The 21,445-nt window shown below is 43.0% G+C and overlaps 1 protein-coding gene across 1 annotated transcript in view; it reads left to right on the top strand.

Annotated features, from left to right (window-relative positions):
- Positions 1-21,190, top strand: part of AGBL1 (AGBL carboxypeptidase 1) — a 266,584-nt gene extending 245,394 nt beyond the window's left edge. Inside the window, exon 23 of the mRNA XM_040077478.2 lies at positions 18,975-21,190. Coding sequence (XP_039933412.1) covers positions 18,975-19,281 — 307 coding nt within the window. The 3' untranslated portion in view covers positions 19,282-21,190. The remainder of the gene's footprint in view (positions 1-18,974) is intronic.
- Positions 21,191-21,445: the final 255 nt, after the last annotated feature.

The following is a 21,445-nucleotide window of genomic DNA, read 5'->3' as shown; positions in this document are numbered from 1 at the left end:
AAAAGAGACATTTATTTCCCTTCATTCACACCTTTGCCCCTCACAACCTTTTCCTCAGGTCTAGTTTATCCCAGCATCAGCTGCACCATTCTTCCAGCACAGCTTGGAAACAGGAGTTCCTTTTAGCTTCTTCAGGGGGAGCCTCAGACCTTGCCCCCCCACAGCATCTCCTCCAGGATGTCCAAGAAAATGTAAAGTCCCTTGTGATAATTCAGAGGTTTTGGCAGGTAGACAGCAACAACAGGAGGTGGAAACAGACAGCTGTGCAGGGGAGGAAATGGTGATATAAATACATGTTTAATTGCAGTTTAATTACAATTACTTACTAGGCAAAATTTATTTAAATGCAGTGTAATTAGAGTGAGACCTTGATTTAATCACAGTCTTATCAGACACAGTTACTACTATTTTCCCTCACTTCCTTCTCCTCCGCCGCCTCTTTTTACATTCCCTCTCCTGAATTTGCCCAATGAAGTTAAAAGCGAAGACTCGAAACATGCAGAAGGTATCCATCTTGGAAAGTTTTCAGTTTCCTGAAAATTCAATAGCCAGGTGGCTACCAGCCCAGAATATTCTCCCTGGAAACTGCGAAACCCCCACTCTGTCTCTTGGCAAGCCGTTACTCTTCCTTAGCAGATAATGATAATGGATCCTCATTAGCTGGGAATGACTTATCATGAATATAATTCATCACTGATGGCAGACCTCATAACCCATCTGCTCACAATAAGTAAATTAGACAAGTCAGACAAGATGGATTGTTCTTTCTGATCTACCTTTGGAGTGTCTCCACGTCCTGTTCCGAGGGTTCATACTGAGGCTTCACACCACGATAAGGGTGAACATGAGAGACACAAAACCCCCTGAGCAGCTGAGCCCCGATCTCATCATTCTCAATTTTCCCTCTTCCACTGCTGCCTCTTGCTCTGCTCCTTGCCCTGGGTCTGGGCATGGCAGTAGTTTCTTTCTTTATGAGACAAACACTCACTGCAGACCCCTCCTGTGGACCTGTTGATGTGTTCATGGACTGCTGCTGTGTGTAAGCTTTCCCCGCTCACAGCTCTTGTCTCCTTCATGGATGTTACATGTTTAAAACACGATTAAGCAGCCCCAGCCAATATAGGGAAGGGGAATGGTGGGTTATTCTTCTGCCTTCTCCTCTGAAAGCTGTATTGACTCTATTTCCCTAAGGGTTAATCATCATTTGGCAGATTGCCACTCTTGGGAGCACAGTTATTCCCATCCTTTGCCATGAAGGAACTGAGACATAGGCTAGTAATCATAGCTGGTAGCTTACATGGCAGTGGTGGGAGGGGAATATCTTTACTCTCCAAATTAAATCTGGGTCCCCTCTGTAGTCCATAAGCTATTAACAAATTTGCTCACTTCAGTGAAAATATTTTCTCCTTCTATGTCGATGCCAGTTTGATTCATGTTGTTGTGCTTTGCATCTGTCTCAGTCTTTTCTAGCAGCTCTAAATAAGGGAAAGAGTTAAACCTATCCATAAAATTGTGAAGCTATTCATTAATTACTGCATGTTTTATTCTGCTGTTGAACCATACTGGCCCTGCCTGAAGAAAAATTATGAATTGCTGGGGTCTTTGCACAGGGAAGCAAAGCTAGAGACATGGAAGCTTTTCCCTTCTTCCTTTCCTGCCAGAGTTTGCTCTGCTTTCTTTCTTTTTATTTCCTTTTTTGTTTTTTTTCCTTTCCTCTCCCCTCTAATAATTTCCATGTGACCTGATAACTTTCTGTACTGTTCTTGTGTCAATTTTTCTGTAAGAGAAAAAAAGTAGGAAGAAAAAAGCAAGGAGAGGTTTTAGTTTTTACGTCCTTCCTCTCCTGCCCTTCCCATCTCATTAAGGCTGATGGTGAGGAGGGAATGTCTCCCCATCATGGGGTTTCTAAGAGCTGAGGGTCACCAAGTCCTTCATACTCCTGTGAAGTGGGTAAATACCATGAAACCTGGGTCTTGTGTAGCAGATCACGATAAATCACACAGAGCCAACTGGATTTTCCCATCTGCTTTAATATTTATTTCACAGTGAATTTTTAATAGGGAGGGAATTCACCTGTCATCCTCAGAATGCCAAGCAGGCAATAGAATGGGAAGAGAAAACCTTGGAGTAGTGGATGAAAAGTACTGGGGAAGGGGAAGAGAGGAAATATGGGAGGAGAAAAAGGGAATTGGGAAGGGAAGAGGGGAAGAGAAGAGGGAGGCAATAGTCACTGCAGCATCTTTGTTTGAAGATGAGTTTCACAGGTAACAGCAACTCTCACAGCAGTGAACAGTTCACACACAGCAGGGAAGCGAATAAGCCTGGGAAGAAGTCTTTGACCCAAAGGCACTTTTACCCTTCTGGAATTAATTTCTCACATCCAACCTTTGTGTAAAAACAAATAAATTAACTGGTGATTTGTGAGCTCGATTTGAAAAAAAAAAAAAAAAAAAAAAAAAAAGGGGGAAACCTCCCCAAAATCCATAATTATAACCTGGTGCTGTGAGTGACTGAGAGAAAGGGATAGAGAAGAGATGGTGAGGAGAGAGAGAGAGAGTGCTTCAGAGAGATGACGAGCATTAGATGGAGTGGATATATAGCTGGAATTAAAGAGATGGATGCTGTGAGTACCCACGGGAAGATACCTTGCTCAGATATTCTGTGAATAGATGTTGCAGGAAGAGGGATATTGTTAGATAGACAGGCACTGTCTGGGAAAAATGGGTAAGGCAAGAAGTAATGCTGCAGCTGGGAACGTAAAGATTGATTCTGTTGATAAATAAAGTCTATAAATAAATGCTAAAGAAAAATATTTCAGTAGCCTGCCATCTATGAATATTTGACACACACATCTAAGAAACTTCATAGCACTTCATCCAAAATAAACATAACCAAGCATCTACTAGATATGTGTGTGATTATACTGTTTAAACATTTAGGAGATGTGAGGAGATGTGAGCAGCTGCAGCAAAAACAACGATTTATCACCCAGGTCAGCACTCGTTTCTACCTGGTAGACACATCAGTGATGGTCTGGCACCAGAACGGCAGAAAAGGCCAGGCCAGCAGGTAGATAATTAAGTGCTGGAGCAACACTGGATAAGGAGGTAGGAATATATAATGTCTGGATTTCAGGACTGGAAATAGGCCACCATCTGGATATGAGCTCCCCATTTTGTATCCAGGCTCACCAAGGGATAACGCATCCCAAAATGATCTCCACCCCTGTTGTGCTGGCCAAAGCCTGACCCTACAGGGGTGTCTGTGCCATGCTGCTGCTGCAGCCCCACAAGCCCCTGTAGGCAGTTCTATTCCCAGCTGCCCTCAGCTGCCTTATTGACCTTGGTGAGCATTCCAAGGTCCTGCTACTGAGCATCCTGGCAGGAGCATGGAACATCCTGTTCTCCTGCAACAGGCTTTGGGCAGGAGTTTTCATCTACCCGGAGCCCTGTTCCTGCTGGGCTGTCAGCTTGCTCCTACACCTGGCAGAGGCTGATCAAACTGAGGGTCTTTCCAAGGAGGCAGATAATGTTGTGGTTCCTGTGGTCAGCAGTCCTGGGCACTGTTGGAGTCCAGATCATCTGAGCAGTGCAGGTACTTTAATACTTTACATCTTTCCACCCTCCCTGTGTCTCCTGCCTCACTTCACTCCTTTCTTGAGTTTTACAGGGCGCTCATTTCCTTGCTGTGTTCTAGACTGGGGTTTTTAGTATCCCCACTGAAATTCTGTACCAGCTACTGTTTTGTTCACCTCCATAACAAATCTCCTAAACTGTGCTTTGGCAGGATCTCTCCTTTTGTTGGTTTCTCAGCTCTGTGCCAGATCATTTTGAGGCTGTTAGTCTCAGCACTGCCCTTAAAGCAGACAGGTCCGTTCTCAGGGGCACCAGGCCACTGCTGCTTGTCCAGCACAGTTTGCTTGTGCTCTGAACTCTCTGAGGATTCATGATGCACCCCAAAGTCCTTCTGGAATATGCCACAGTTGGTTTGCTCAGTTTTTTCCATCATGACTTGAACATTCAGGTCCACAGCATTGGCAAGATGATCACAATTAACCCTCTGTTCCTCTCCTACAGCACCTCCTCCCCACTGCAGTTACTGCTTTAAAACAGCTCTAATCACAAAATGTTTGATTTAAATTCTTCCTATTAGAGGCCTCATGTATGTGTTTTATAAATCATTTAATCTCATGCACACCTGTAAATTCTCACAGAAAGAACTCCACATACTGTCTTTTAGCTTACTATGGATGCTGCCTTCAGAGACCAAATGCTGGTTTGTGGGAAGAGGTAATTGCATATATATTTAATGGTTTCAAATTAAATTTGAAATTAGCTTTGAACTGTATCATCCATTTCTAGTAATGATGCTTAATGTTATCATGAGAAAATCAAGTGCTTTACATTATAGGTGTCAATTGAGTCTTGTTCAGGAGGTTGTCCAAGGACTCTCAGTATGACATGCTGGGTAGGTGATTAAATCTCTGTCAGGGTAAGTGGGAATAGTATTTGTATTTTTCTCCTCTTCCTTTCATTTCAGTCTTTCCTAGCAGCCAGTTTCTATCTCTAAGGATGTATCTAATAATAATAATAATAATTGCTTGTTATCAGTGGATATTTTCCAGTAGAGCAAAAATATCTAAATCTAAAGTCTCCAGCAGAGGAAATTGAAAGGTCTGAGTTTAAGAAGTTTTAGTTTAATCCATCTCAAAGAAGACCCTCTGTAAGAGGAGAGATACCAGGCATTTCCTGACTATAGGGAGTAGTGTGGGAAAAGGATTAGTGACACTTCTGGGATGGAGAGACTTTGAAAGCAGCAAGGGAGTAGACAAGTCAGGAAATTTTCTTTTCTCTTGACTGTCTCCTCACTGACTTCTCTTGCATTGGGAATGTCTACAAAAAGCAAGAAGTGGGAGGAAGCATCTCCAGAAGCTAAAGCTGTTGGTTTGTGGTGCCTGGCTGGGCTCCTCCATAGTCACAGATCTTTGGCCACATAATTTACACATTTTGCTTATTGAATTCACCCTTAGCAGCTTAGGTCAATACGACCCTAATTGTGTATTTAATTCTGAGCCTTTTCCTCCTAAACTCACATGGGATAGTTCCAGCAAACATGTGTGCGTCAGAGAAAGGCAGCTGTCAGGATTTGTGCTGTCTTCCACTGGGACCTGGGAGCATGACTGAAAAAGTCTGCCTTAGAGTGCCCTGGATCAGTGCACACAGCCTCCCTGCCCTGGCTCTGCCACTTCCCAAGCCCCAAGCTTTCCCAGAACTACACAAGCAGGCACAACCCTCCCAGGAGTGACTGCAGTTTGCACCCTGCCTTGCCACGGTGCCGTTCTGTGGAGTAAGTGTGTGAGGCTGGCACGTAGAGTTCCACAGGCTCTCACTGCTGTTGTGATTATCAACCAATGATCCCCATCCCTGGGAGTGTTCAAGGTCAGGTTGGATGGGGCTTTGAGCAACCTGATCGAGTGGAAAGTGTTCCTGGCCATGAAAGGACTGCTGGAACGAGATTATCTTTAAGGTCCCTTCCAACCCAAATCATGATGTCATTCCATGGCATGATTGTCCTTGCACGGTAATCCTGATTCACTTGCAAACCAAGAAATACTCTGAGTATTAAGAATTAGGGATCTACGGCTTGCACCTTTGCCAAGTTTTGACACAGGACATATTTCTCTTGTTTTCAATTCCTTAATATTTTTGCACCAGTTGTTGACTGACTTTAGAATTCTTTGCCTTCTGTTCTAAAAATGACAAGATTTAAAGGAAAGTGTCATTCCCTGCCTCAGAAATGGCTGCAAAAATCCTGGTGAATGATGCTGTTCAGGAGCTCATCTGCTCAGCTGGGACATGCTGATGCAGCTTCCTGCACATCAACAGCCCTGTTCCTGATAAATCTTCAGGCTGCTTCCCTTTTCAGAAAGCAGTATGGGGTGTTTCAGGCTGCAAAGCTTGTATGTAAAGTAAAAGCATTGTTATTTAAAAGTGATTCATACTGTTGGGAAGCCCAGTAAGGTGAGCTGATTGGTGGGTAAGCAATGGAGTGTAATAGCCCTTGGAAAACTGCTGTGTAATAACAGCTTTGATTCCTTGCAGGATAAAACTGCATAATGTTGCCATCTTTCCTGTACCTTTCATGTGCACAGCACTTGATATACACTAAGTGTATTACTTTGTCATCTGGACTGATAGCTGGTCTGATTCTCTTGGGCTTTGCCATTCTGCTTGTGAGAAGTACGAAATTTTTGAAGTTTCAGGCTTAGGGTAACTCCTAAGTTATAGATTCCTGCAGTTGCCTTGGCAGTGTTTCCTGATAGGTTGCTCTTTGAGCTGAGCTGATAACCCATCTCGCCTCAGAAATGCCTTTCCCCCGCCTCTCCTTGGTACTGAATTGCCTGTATCATGCACCATTAAATCTGACACAGTTTCTCTCCGGGTTGGCTGTGCAGAAAAGGAGAAAGTCCAGTGTAAGCCTGGGAAACTCAGGGTAAAGTCAGCAGCAGCCTGATTTGGCTGCAGCTACTCCACCATTCTATTATCTCCATCATTCCAAGAGCCTGGGTCCCTCAGCAGCATACAGAGATATTTTAAGGGGTTGTGTGTTACTGGCACCTGAAATGTTGCTGTGGGGGTGCCTGATTTTTGACGGTGCAACAGAAATGTCTGTGGAGAAAATGAGGCCATCATGTTTTGGTGGGGAAGGAGGATATTCTATCACAGAACACATCAGTCAAGAACCCGGGATGTATCCATGAATATAACCTTCCTAAATGCATCCCCTCTGTGAAGAGTGTTTGTATATTCTAGCACTTGGATCTCTGCTGTTTGTACTGGAAAATATAATTTCTGTGGGTTCTTTCCATGCCTTGGTGACAATTCATGAGCCAGAGCAACTCACGATCTGGTCTTTAACTGGTGTTTCAGTTCCTGGAAGACAGAATCCACCCTGAGAAGAGCAGATGTCACTTAATTTTGGTGCAATAAGCAGCTTTCTGAAGCAGAAACAAAATGAGGAGCTAAGGAAAAGATAACTACAAAGGTAAATGCCAGGAAATACAAGATTTTGTGACTAATGAGGTTTTCAGGTCCAGTGGAACCAGCGTGCACAAGTCCACAGCTTTTGTTTGCTTGAGCTGGATCTGGCAGCCAGGATTGCTGGGCAGTTTAAAATCAGAAGCCACGCTGGGAACAGAAAATCTGGAAGCTTTTGGCTGTTTCTTTCCCTTCCAAATAAACCCCCCTTCACTTTAATGACGTTAGTTGTTTTCAGGACTGCAAGAATTACAGCATTTCTCTTTCAAAATATGATCTGGCAGCTAATCCTTGGTGTCACTGAGCACCTCTCCCCCCTCTTGATGTCAGCTGGAGTCCTACATCCTCATCATCCCTCCAGCTAAACTCTTCATTCCTGCCTGACAGAATCAAGAACACTGACTTCCGTCCCTAATGGATCTGGAAACTTGCTACTTTATTGAAGTTGTGCTTTGCTGAGAGGAGTTTTTGGACCAAACTCAGTAAGGTTTAGAACCTTTTTGGACCTTGCTCAGCACCCTTTTTGTAACTGCTTTCAGAGAAGAGAAGGGCATATACATGGAAGAGGCAATTAAAGAGCTCTGCACCGTCATTTAGACTAGGCAGGTGGTGGAAGGCTTCAGACACACCCTGGCTCTACCATGCAGACTGGGGGAGGGATGGAGCCTTCTGTGTCCACGTTATTGGGGAATTGGGGCAAAAAGAGAAAAGCAGTTTGCTCAGAGTGCCTGCAAGCCCCACTGAGTACAGAACCTGTATCTTTGAAAACCAAGAGTTTTAACCTCATGATTTAATTTTTCTTTGATGTACAGCCTGACATATTTTTTCAGTCACTTACTCTGCACACAAGAAGTGACCTTTTATCATTTTTAGTTGTAAATCAGAGAGTGACGTTAAATGCTCAGGGTGGTTCTCTATAAAGTGATTGTTTCACTGCTCTGCAAGCTGTGCTCTAATTTGCCCCATCCATCCAAATACATGTCTTACCATAATTAAATGAATACTTTTGTCAGTTTATGTTGCTTGGGCTTTCACTCAAAGTATGCTTGCTTTCATGGTGCGCTAGTATTCTTTCAAGAATTTATATAAGCATATATAAATGTAGACATATATATTCACATTCAGAAAAAGGAATGAAAATGTAATTGCAACTTTCAGGTAAGACACATAGAATATTTTGGCAGGCATTTGAAAATTGATTTTTATAAAATATTCAGAAAATACTCATGTTAACCACGATTTTAAAAATTGTTCCCTGCTGGGAGCTGATAGATGCTACAAGCTGCAAATGGATTCGTTTGAAAACTTCTTCTGCCTGTAATACAGGTGAAACATTATTAAAAGCCTACAACAGGAACACAGAAGAGAATTTGGAGATCTCTTGTACAACAAACAGCAAAGGCAACTTTTATATGTGCTCTGTTTTTTTGCAAGGCGACGCTGTCTCCTTAGATCAGAGCAAATGGTCGTTGTTTTTCCTCTTCCCTCTGTTTACTGGGAGTCATATGTTCCTGGCTGGAAGGTCCTTCTGGCACGAAGAATCCCTTTAAAACCCTGTTTGAGCTCTGAAATAGGTTGAAACTGATGCTTCATGGTTTTGTCAGCTCTCCATGCCTGTTGTTTTTCTTGTTCATCCTTGCAGTTCTTGACAGAAAAATTTTCGGAAGCGGGGAGAACATAATGAAATATTTGCTATTCTTCATGAAACATCTGGCAGGGCTTTGGCAAGATCAGGGAATTAGCAAGTGTTGCCACTTTTATATGCAGTGGATGATATTTTTTGTTATCCTTAATGGAGTCCGAAGCATATGCAAATCAGCTGTGTAATGAGCGAGGTTAAGCAAGGTTTTGGATTTGGTTCCATATGGTGTTAAAAACATAATCGATCGGAATGTTTTGAAATATATTGAACATGAGTATTCAGAGTTGTTTTATCTGAATCTCATTATGTCTGAGAAGAGATTTAGGATGAGGGCAGAGGTTGAACTTTTAATCTGGATCTATTATTGATTATTTATGATCACACATATACTTCATCAGATGTTTCTGCTATAAACCCACTTCAATCTGCTTTAAAGGCACAACAGATTGCTTTGACCTTGCCCTTGTTGTCTTTCATTCTTATGCGTATACACAGAGTCCTTCACACTCCCCCCTTAACTATAATATTTATTAAATATATTTGTTCTCCTCAGGAAAGGATGAGAGAACAAAAGTTCCATATTAGTCTCAGAACTTTTTACAATACAGGAGGTTTCTCGGATGAACTGTGATGAGCATCCCTGAATGAGATGTATAACTTTTAGAAGGATTATGACTTTGCAGATTTGTGTTGGATCCATTCCAAGAAATCTGTGATAACCTAGGACCTTCAGAGGTAAAGTTACTTTGAGAAGTGGCGGTGTTGACTGATATTCATCACCTGGAACCTTTAGGCTTCAGGGCTTTGCCGTCATGTTGGCCTAAACTGCCTTCAGTGTCCTCCAAGAATTGTTTTCTGTGGCCCTTAAGATGAGATTTGTCTGAAGCCTTTCCTTAAAAGCAGATTTCAATGGAAAAACAGCTGTTGAACTTCTGTGTGTTGCCATACCCTGTCCCCTCTCTGGGTGCTTCAGAACAAGAATCATTCTCTTTACCAGAGTTGAGTATTTTCAGTCCCACCTGTTCTTTACCTATTTGAAGCACAAGATTGTGAAAGAAAAAGGTCTGTGCAGAGAGGTTTCTAAAATGGGTATTCCCTACTTTAGGAGGTACAAGAACGAGTCAGGTCCATGTGGAATAGGAAAATGTCCTGATTTCCTTACTGAGAATCCAAGATTTTAGCCACAGTCTTGGTTTAAGCTCCCAAATAGCTGATGACAGCACTGGGTGTTTTAGACAACCATTTCTGCCTGCCTCTTAACCATCCTAACATATCTCAAGTCACAGAGTCACAGAATCTCAGAATCACAGAATCATTAGGTCGGAAGAGACCTCCAGGATCATCAAGTCCAACCCACGCCCCAACACCTCAACTAAACCATGGCACCGAGTCCCACATCCAGACTTCTTTTAAGCACATCCAGGGACGGTGACTCCACCACCCCTCTGAGCAGACCATTTACTTCATCTCTCTTTCCATAAAAAACCTTCTCCTAATATCCAACCTATATTTCCCCTGGTGCAGCTTAAGGCCGTGTCCTCTCGTTCTGTCAGCTGCTGCCAGTCCTACCCAGATGGTCTAATTTCCCTTTCAGGTGAACTCCTGCTTTGTCAACACTCACCTGGGGACTGGAGTCAAAGAATTGCTTTGCTCTGGTCACAACCAGCTCTTTCCCTCAGGTTGCTTCCACTTGAGCGGAACAGCATCAAGGGTCAGTGATTATCTATTGTTATTTCTCAGGGAGCTGTAGGAGCATCTCCTGAGACCTCCTATGTCTTGTAATGAAAGTTGTGTTCTGAACACGGAGAAAACCACGTAACTGTGCATGTGTGGGTGTCTGGGGCTGCCTACATAATGTGTATATATCTATTATTTATCTGTCTTTAAGGAAAAGTAGATAAGGGATGGCAATGTATTTATGTGCTTATTTAAACTTATTTACATACACACGCACGTATATACACCTCTGCCATAGATTCTCGGAAACACCAGAGTGGGTATCAGCTAAAAATACATTTTCATGAAGGGAAACTAGCAACCAAGAGGTTTCTTTCTCCTTCACGGGGTGGAGCGGTTGGAAATTAGTAATTTACGGCAATTATAAGTTCAGTCAAGTAATTAGATATCTATCATCTACTGTGCAAATATTTGCATGTGTATTTATCTGACCCAAAAATACCTTATACCTAGGACAGATAAGTAACTAAGGCACAGTCTAGACATGTCTTGGCCATCTTAAAACATTTTGCTTTCAAAATCCCAAATCCTTTAAGTCACTCTGAGAGAACTAAGGGATATGTACATACGAAACTTGGACTTTTGAAATTAAATATATAGAACCAATTATACAGCTTGGAGGGAGTCAGTGGCATTTTGTAAAAGTGCACCAAGGGAAACAAGAACTCAGGAGAGCCTGCCTGCCTTTACATCCTTTATCCTCAGCAGTACAATTTTTTAGCATCTAAGCCAAAATCTTTCCACGCTGCTTTCCCCCACACAGTGCCAATATCTCAACTACTGGAAGCATCTAAAAGCAATTACAAGGATTCCAATAATCTTCCTGTGTTACTTTGGCTGGGCTGCTAAGTATCATCAATAACATGATTATCTTTTTGAGGAGAAATTGCTTGAGATAGAGACACTGTGAGAAAAGCTCACAAACACTTTCAAAATCATATTTTCAGCAACTCTTTCATTATTTAGTGTCCTAATGAGTTCTGGTAGTCTCACTAAATATCTTCCCATACAAGGGGACTCGACTGCTCATATTTTCATCGGTAGCTTAAGCTGTAGAAAGCCAAAATTTACCTGTTTTTGAAACATTTCCTCTGATCCTTAAATTCTAAATCCAAGCCACTTATTGTGCTGCCTGGTGGATGAGTATTATTCCATCTATTTTACCTCAGCCATCTTCTATTTCCAGTGCATATATCTCATTTTTAATGAATATAACAAGGTCCAGTGGGCCTGATATTAAACCATCCCTTCAATAAACATCAAGTTGTAGTGTAATATGGCTCTAAAAAGCAAGATGTGGCCTATGCTTTCCCAAGACACTCCAAACTTTTGGTTCCCAACAGTGCCTGAATATATCACACAAATAAATCACATATGCCTCTTATAAAAGTCTTCAGCTTGCTCAAAAACTGTGTCCTGGGACTTGAGCTCTGGTGCTTGGGATTTTGGTCCAAATGTCAAGAATGTAGTGCTGTACAGATTCGGCAGTCAGGTCTCAAGATTTCTTCAGGCATATCTCATATTGGCAAGGAATTAACACAGCAGCTGGTGCTGGATGCCAGTTCTGGGTGAATGAGCTGTTCCCCCAGCTTGGGTGGAGTGGCTGAATTTGTTTGGTGTCGCTGAAATTTTACAGGTTGCCTGGTATGTTCATGGAGGTAAAGTCATTATTTTCCATGCTTAGGTTATTTTATAATTAACTTCATACCATAATAAGTGGAATTTTTACTCAGTACCCTGGTTTAGCTTGTCAGTGGTGATGGGGATGCAGCTGTGCTGTTCATACCTGCCCTTGCAAGCAGCAGATTAATGGAATTATTAATGTTTTGTCCAAGCCAGATATTGTACCATGTGAAAGAAAACATCATCACAAACCAAAATGAATATGCCAGTTCACAAATCTTTCATAAAGTACCCGCAGGATAGTGCTTTCCTGTGCTGAAATGTGAATGTACTTAAAGGAAAAAAAATACAAGACCTAAGAGCAGTCTAACGGTGAGAGAAGAAAAACTCATTATGTCTGGGGTCTGCAGCAACTGCCAGAGCTTCATTTCGTGCCTGGCTTGTATCTGTTCAAGTCAGTGGGTTTTATTAATTCTTACAAGCCTACAGCTATAAGAATGCTAAAGATGCAGTGTTTGCCCTGCTCTGATATATAGATTGGTCCTCCATTAGGAGGAAATTAATGATTGTTCATAAGACTGAATCCACAGCCTCTGGCTTCTCAACAGCTTTTCCATCCTGCAAGTCTGAAGCTTGTGTGAATTTTATTGGTTAGCATTGGAAGCGTGCCTGGATCTGAACTGAGATACCTGGAATCCAGGAGTGTCATGCAATGTCAGCTACCCTTCAGATGGGAGAAAAAAATGACTTCTTGTCCTCTCTGCAGACTTGTCTTTCACAGAAAGATCAAAGCTGCCCCAATGGCACGGCGTAATTCTATTAAATGCAGTTCTCCGTGTTCATACAAGGCTTTTCCATTTCATAACCACGTGTGTGCCCAACACCTCCCCTGCCCCTACAGCAGCATCAGCCGCCTTCCCACCAGGAATGGAGGCAGCCATTCCTGGGGACAGGAACAGTTTATGGCAGACGCAAGTAAAACGCTGACCCAGGGCTAAATTGTTGCAAGCCTGAATGAACATTAGGGGACAGTATTGGCCAGGAGTCAGCCTGCTTCTTCCTCTTCGTGCTCTCCTTTTATTTACAAGCTGTCTTCCCTTCTCTTCTAAATAAAACCCATTTGCCCTTTACTTATCTAACTGGTGCACCAGACACCCATTTCTAATCTGGCCAAATCAATTATAAATATTGCAGTCTACAATTAGCCTGGGAACTTTTGAAAAACTAATTAGTTCGAGCCTTAGCGATGAATTACACCTTTCTCTTGGCTATTTGCAGCAGGGAAAAAAAAAAAAAAAAAACAAAAAAAAACCAAACAGGAAAAAACCCCAAATTACACTCAAAACACAACCAAACACCTCTCAGCCACAATAAACAGAATTCAAGGCCATGTTTAATTACACTCATTTTGCTGGTGAAAGGATGGGCTGTGGTGGGCTGAGAGCCAGGGCACCTGGCACTGCCTTGGGCTGAGCACACATTATCTCAGGAGATGCAGAACTCCTTGTCAAAGAGTCTTTGGGAAGGGAAATCCCTTGGGAACCCACAAAGTTAACATCATTAATGTTAGCTGTGTAACAACAGCGGAGGGGAAAGCAATAGCTCCTAAAGCTGGAGGCATCTTGCATGAGAGCAGAGCTGATCCCCTCCCTTGGCGAGGTCAGGGACTAAACAGATCCTTGTCTGGCATTCCTCAGGCAGGAGGGTGCCAGGCTGCTGTCTGGGGAGCGGCTGAACGGCAGAGAAGAAATTAGAAAGTCATTACAAGGTGTGCAAAGCATCTTGTAGCAACAGAATCCGACGCAAAGGGCAGATTAAAGACCTTCTTTGCTGGCATCTTGTTGCTGTAGTGTATTTCTTACAGGTGTAATTACCTGCAAGCATCAGGGTTGTTTCATTTATGTCCTAAAATACTACTTTATGAAGCAATTAAAGGAAGAATTGTACTCTGGGATTACTGCAAATTTGTCTGCTTAAGGTTTATTTTAGATTCATTACTAGCCCTCAGAAGCAGTGTTCCTGCTTTTAATAAAACATATGGCTTCCTCAAAAGCAAAACCGTGCAAGACCACACATCCCTTTTAGATTTGGTAGTGTAGAAGGAGTTTTAATGTCAAAAAGCCAGAAGGGCAAGATAATTCTAATTCACTATAGAGAGGGCAACATATCTTTAAAGCTTCAGGATGCTTTATGTACTGGTACATACAATAGGTAAAACTTCTTTAGAAAAGAATGGGCGATTCCCCTTCTGCACAGGTGATAATTGTGGTCAGGGAACTTTCTGGGGTCTCCAGTTCCTCCATGAGTGGGGAAAAACCAAACCCTTCTTTCAGGTGAATGCTGTGACTTCGGATAACTTGGCCTGTTTAATCACATTAAAATCTTTTTTTCTGTTTTCTATTCACACACAAGAATGTCTCATCTCTACTGAAAATATTTCAGTAAAGCTATTTCCTGCCTTATTTAGTCTATGAACTGTATCAGAGATGTGCTTGGCTCATTATACACGGCCACATCCCTGCTTTGGGCAGCTTCCAAAGAATTGTGATATACCATGATGGAGAGAAGGTTTAACACAAGGAGAAAATAGGGTTACAGGTAGGGTGATTATGCAGGGAGGTTATTTTTTCACTGCAGAGAGAGGCTGAAGACATGTTTGCTTCTTTGTTGATACATCCTTCAGAGAGAATCATTGGTATGTCCATGACCAGCAGTGGTCTCCAGCCTCAGCTTTTTCCTCCTTTTTATGTGATGCATTTCGACCCTCCCACATCCAGTTTCACTCTGCAGCAAAGGCTGCAACAAATTTCAACAGTGAGAGGAGCAATATGAAAAAAAGTAAATGCTCCACCCCCTTCTGTAATACATTGCGACTGTGAGGGCTGTCAAGTGAAGGTCAAGCAGAAACCCCGAGCAGTAGTCACAGATTCCCTAAGAGGGACAGTTGTCAGTGCCAGCAGAAAAAAATGAAATGTTCTATTTTGAGCCAGCCAGCAGAATACACAGAGAGTGAGTGACCTGCCACACAAGCAAAATGTGAGTGAAAAATCCCTAGAAATTACTTAGGGTTTCTCTAGTTTTCTCTATTGTGCATGTACAAGTGGATGAAAATTAAGTATGGAAGAGTGATCGCCACTCATCCCCGTGTGCAGTGTGGAGCTGCTGTTTATCACCACAGCTACAGGGTGTGTGTTCTGAGGTGTGGCTCAGCAGGACAGCTGACAAGAGAGGTTTCTGTCCAGCTGTGACTTAGCAGGCTGACTTAGAATGAGGGATTGGCAGTAGGCAGCTGAAAGAGGAGTTTTCCAGTCATACCACAACGTTCCAGTTATGCTGACATGTAAAGAGTCACTGGGCTCCCTTCTCTTCCCATTAAGCCAGCAAAAACCCCAGAATTATTTTATAGAGAATCAAATCTTGCTTGTTTGCCAAAACTGAGCAAACAAAAAAACACACCCACACAGAAAAGGAGAACTAATTAAGATTAAGTCATATCTGAGTAAATATGCAAATTAAAAATCAAAACAAAGAAATTCTATTTATCACATCATGAAGTTGCAAATTGCTGCTGTGGCTCCCATCAGCTGGAATAGATGGGGGCTACAAGGCCATAGGTTTTGAAGATCAACCAAATGTGTACATGTTTTATTGTGAAAGCTGGGGGACTGCTGGCTATGGAATATATTACCAGCCTTCCCTGCTCCCTTCTGCACTGTGTTCATGTTCAGTGGTATTCATAGTCTATATTTGTCTTGAATTTCTATAATGTAGTGTCATTGGTTTTCCTCTTTGTTTACCTTCTGTAAGACAACATCATTATTCTTTGATAAATATGTTTCATGTCTCCTGGGTAGGTTTTTTGTTGATGTTGTTTTGCGCTTTTTTGTTTGTTTGTTTGTTTCATTTTTTTCTGTCGTGGGAATTCTTTTCCAGCTTTTAAAGATCAGATTAAAAATGAACAAACAACCCCCCAAAAATCTGTTGGGGAAGAATGCAATAGTCGATAGATGTTGGCAATCCTGTTCCTTACCATGTTTCACCATTTGCATGGAAGGAGATGATCTCTGTGATGTGGGGAAGCACATGCAAGGACTGGCACTTGGTTGGTGCAACTGGCTGGCTCCTCCACGTGCCACATGCTGCCACCTCTCCTCTTCCAGAAGAACCTGCTGCTTAGAACCAGCCCATCTGTGTTGCTTTGTAACGTGTTTTAAATCTTCCTGCAGCAAGAAGTGGATTATTGAGACCTAAAGTTCCACGTAGTGCAGAGATGTTACTGCTTTGTAGAGTTTGTTGATGTGATAAAGCTCCTCTCAACCTTGAAGCCAGCAGTGTGACTGCAGCCCGTGCTGGCAGCAGGAGGAGGTTGGCCCCATCTATTTGCAGTTTGGTATCTCACTGTGAGACTTGTGGTGGTGGCTCTGACCCAGGGGTGTCAGTCCAGGTTGGAGAAGCCACTGCTAAGATCAGGGCTAACTGCCTTGCTCATCACTGCCACAGCAAAGGAGCAAAGGGCAGAACCCATGAGGAGGAAATCCTTCTTTCCTGACCTCCAAACAGGGTCTGAGCACATCCTCACTCACGGGGAACCTCTTTCTGCAGCACAACTGGCCCCCTAAACTGAGCTCTCATGGCCTTGGTGTTTTGTGTGCTGTGCAGGCAGACAACAAGGGGGAGCTTTGGAAGTCCATTACAAATGTTTTATGAATAAATGCTTGCTTCCTAAAAAATATCCCTTCAGTCTTCAATGTAAAGAAATAGCAGTTTTGTCCTTTTTTTGTCTTTTCATTCTCTGTTTGTTGTGTTCCAGACTTCCCTTCATTAGCAAAATGTTTTTGTGGTAGGAGGCATTTTCCCTTTTTGTCAGAAACACAGTCCTAAAATCACTTAAATTATTGAAATATTCAGAAAATCCTGTTATTTGGCTTCCCAGATTTGAGTAATAATAGGGACCTTTTTTCCCCCAATTATCCTGTTAATACAAACATTTGACCTTCAGTTCCTAGGCTGTAAGCTGTTCCATCTATAAAATATCAGTGAGTTGGGCAGCAGCTATGTTCTGTCCCAATGGCATTAGCAGCTCCTTCAAAATGTACGAGTGCAATATTGAAAGTAGGTATGCTTTGGTTCTTTTTGATTGCAAATCTGCAAGAGCAGGGCTTATAAATGAAAATTCTGGTTCCCCTGAGTTTAGTCAGCTTTGAACATTATCATAGGTACTCAGTATCATGGTAATTCTTTCCATGCCTGCATATGAAAAATAAAAGAAGAAATCAAACCCACTGGTCAGACCCAGCTGGGACCATTGCTGCTGCTGTTTGTGCTGGGAGGATTGTCCTGGTTTGTTTGTTTTGTTTCATGTCACATCCTCATTTTCAGTATGAGTTCTTCCTGACCCAGATTTCTGAGCAGACTGAAGTAGAGCCAGAAACTGTAAAAGTGCATAATTATTCTTTTATTTATTTTTAAGCTGTACAGCTCTATTAAGCTTTCAGAAAAATCCTTTATACCCAGCCTTTGAAGTAAACTAAGACAGAGATCAGCCTGAGGAGGAGATGCGGGTTGACACTGCTTGTTTCAGCTGCAGAATAGTCTGTATGCAGTTAAGATCTGGAGTCTCAGACCTAGGAAAATCTTACACCAAAAGCAGTACTTTGCACCTTTGGTATGTTCTGAAACCTCACTTGCTGGCACTGCTGTGAAACAGCTGAAAGCTGGAAGATTATTCTGGTTCATGTAAGTGAGCAGACCACACATTAAAGCTGTGTATGCTCCATCTGCCAAGCCATTCACTCTTCCCAGGTCGGGACAAATTAGAAACTCTGGCCTAGAGATGGAATATTATTATTCCTTTCCCCGTCCCCCAAAGCAATACATTCCTCTGCTCTGAGTCTGATTGAAAACGTTGACCTGGAGGTGAAAAATGCAGCATCTCTTCCCCTGATTCATGCAGACTGTGACCAAGACAGCACTGAAATCACAGGCTTCTTTATGGTCTCAAAAAATTACCCAGTTGCCCTCATGGGCTGAGGGCCAGATGGGATGCAGGCAGCCTGGGAAGAGAAGGAACCCCCAGAGCCATCTAGTCCAGTGGTGACTTTTGTGCCATAAATATCGCATCAGGCAAACCCCATGCAGCGTGCATTGAAAGCGGGCATGTGAGGAAAGCCCCTGTGGCTGTCCCTTTGGGTAAATGGCAGGAGGCCAAGGTGGGGTTACCTGCCTTTCTGAGAGCCAGATGACGTGGCTGTGACATCCACTTAGAGCCTTTCCTCAGCCTTTCAGGCCTGACTCTGAATTTGGCCCTTCCCCAGGAAGTCAGGCTATCAAAGCCTTTCCATGTTCTTCACAAAACACAGCCTCTCCTGGTGCTTCTGCCCTCCCTGGAGCCAGTGTGCTTGAAGAACCAAAAGGCTCAGTTTTTTGTTTGTGCTGCCTCTTGTTAGCAGCGCTCTGAGCTTGCACAGAACAGGAGGAAAAGATGCCAAAGCACTTCAACCACCTGGATTAATTAGGTCTTACGCTAAATGTGGAACAGCAGCGAGGGGGATGATGATTAAACCAGCAACCTTCTGGAAACTGAATACCTTCTTCTCTGCTATATTTCAGCTTCTGTAACCTTTGTAAGTGCCTCAAGGCAAGAATGGTATTGTCTGTATGTAAATCACTCTGTTTCTGTATAAGCAATAGCAGTAACAGTGGTGGGAATAATAATGCTTTACTCCTGAGAGGTCACTGAGTGCCACTCTTCATTTTATCACTCTCATTGGTGAGACAGACTCAAAGACACACCTGAACTTGCTTAGTACCTCCTCATCCCTTACTACCAGAGCCAAGGTTGAACCCAGAAAAAGCATTTCCCTGTTTTTTGCTCTTCCCCCTGGGAACACCCTCTCCTTTGGTGACGTCCAGTCTCTCTTGTGGTTTTTCTGCAGAAGGTGCAGTAACAGCAGCCTGGAGTCTGATGATGAACCTCCTTGTGCAGAAGAGATTGATTATGACACTGCCAGTAGCTCTGATGGTGAAGAAGAATTCTTGGAGCTAGACCAAGAGATCCAAGAGTGCCTCTCGTGTGTGGAAGGCGAGACAGAAGATGAAGGAGTGGCCAGAGGACAGACATGCAGCTCCAGGGCTCTAAGGGGGCTCTACATTTCCAGCCAGCCAGCACCCAACAGCACAGCTCTTCCTCTGGGTTCCACAGCACTTGGGCTGTACACTGGCTTTGAGAGCAGTCCTGTGTGAGCAAGGCTGTGACTTGCAGAGCAGCAAGAAAATGGGTCACTGCTCACGTTTGCCTGTTTGCCAGCTTCAGCACCCTTCCCAGATGTGTCACTCCTGGTTCTGAATGGATAGTTGGCTGTATGTTTGTGTAATTTGTATTCATACATCTGCTGAGAGTGACTCCGTACACTCTGTGCACAAGGCAGAGCAAGGGGCCACTAGCCTGGTTAGGTGGTACTAAGTGAGATCATCCAATCCTAAACATAATCCCCAGCCCCATGGCTCCCTGGAGTATATGGTTTCATACACATTCACCCAAGGAATAGTATTTTGAGATGGAGGAATCAGAGATGATTCTCTTTTTCTGACTTCAGGCAGCCTTTGCCTGGAGAAGTGACAGTTATTGAAGCCTTTCACCAGAGCTCTCTGTTGCCATTCTCTCTTGAGCTGTAGAGCACGCCTCTGATTTTTGTCTGATCAGAATTTTACAGGGCACTCAACAGGTTGGGTCAGGCTGTGCATATTTCCGAGCTGGTTGTATCTCAGCAACAGCATGGGAAATCCAATCTGCCACAGTAAGGAAAACAGCAGTGACAATTCATAGTGATCCTCTGGAAACCTGGGCTAAATTCACCAATAGATTAGTGATGGCAGCAAAGTCCAGGAGTTAATTTAGCCTAAGTGTCAATCAGAACAGTTTCTTTAATCCCCAAATGGAGAAAAATTAAATTTCTCCTAAAATTGCCTCCCAGTTCCTGAGAATCCAGCAAAGACACAGAACACACACACACGTTCTGTATCTCTAAAGCATGAAGCCATGTCACTTCATCTCACGCTTTACATTGCCTGATCTTGCCAGGTGTCTTAGGCTCTGCTGGGGAACCTGCTGGCAAATGGGGAATTGCCCTGAATCCAAATGGAGCTAATTCTAAGATGCAAGAGGCTCCCAACTCTATCACTTCTTTGTGAGGCTCAAGGGCAAGGATGAACGTACAGTGTATTGTAGCATTACAGCCTGCAAGGACTCCAGTGATTACCAGTGATGATTATTATTAATATTGGTGCATTATTAAAAACACCGTGTCATCTTGCTGGTTTTGTGCTGGTTGTGAAGAGAATTCCTAGTGCAGAACAAGAAATGCTCTGATGTGTCTCTGAGCACCTTTCCTCAGACTACCTAGACAATATTTTCCAGCAGGAGGTTGCTCTTTAGATAAAAAGCTTCTTCCTGTCCTGCTTGGTTTTCAGTACCCACGTATTTTAAAGTCTTCACTAGCACATAAGAGTTCCCTGTGTCTCTTTCTCTCTATGATGCTGCTCAAAAGACTGGCAGCTTGGGTCCTGAGAAGCTGAGCTTCTTAGCCCAGACTAATTCATTAGGTGTGGTGTGTGTGCCTCGGTACAGATGTCCTGTTCTGCTTGGTTTAGCGTGCAGCTTGTTGCACACAATACTGAATTTTAATAAAAGGGTGGCTCACAGGAAGGGACACGAAAGAGGTGAAACAGGTGTTCCCATTATAATAGTTTGGATAATACTGCTTCAAAGCTTATTAATAAAGAAACAATGTATGTGCATAATTAACTTAAAAATCCAGTGTTTGTAGGCATGACAAAAGCTTGACACTGTGCTAGGCCCTGACTACAGCATACAAAAGCCATCCTGTGGGATGTTCGGCATTCAGCACATCCCCAGAACACAAGGTAAAAAAAATACTGTTGTACATATCTGTGTCTGAAAATGTGCATGTTTGCACCCACTTTGCTTTCTGTACCAGCACTGCCACAACAGTGTCTGAAGGCTCCTACCAAGGTTTTGCCTCTATTGCAAAGAAAAAAAAAATCTTCTTAAATCAGCACTTCCCATAATGAGGTGCAAATATTTTGGCTATAATAATTGGCTTTCTGGCTGTTTCATTCTGAAATTTTTAAGATAGCAGGAATTCAGTTCATTGGGAAAATTCTGCTCTGGAGACTAAACCGTGCAAGAGTTGCCGTAACTTAATAAAAGACGTATTTTCAGTGTGTGTTTGGAGCCAAATGTGTAGGAGTGGTACCAGCCTTTCAGAGATGCCTGTGCTAGGAGCTGCAGGAGGTGGGGAGATGGCAAAGGCCCTTCAGGGTGTTTTCAGTGTCTGGGATCCAAATACAGCCTCCAAGCTGGGAGCAGCGTCCCTGGACATCAGCC

The sequence above is a fragment of the Hirundo rustica genome, chromosome 13, assembly GCF_015227805.2.
Source record: "Hirundo rustica isolate bHirRus1 chromosome 13, bHirRus1.pri.v3, whole genome shotgun sequence".
NCBI classification, from domain to species: Eukaryota; Metazoa; Chordata; class Aves; order Passeriformes; family Hirundinidae; genus Hirundo; species Hirundo rustica.
Note: the sequence above shows the minus strand (reverse complement) of the source record. Positions and strands in the feature narration are given on the sequence as shown.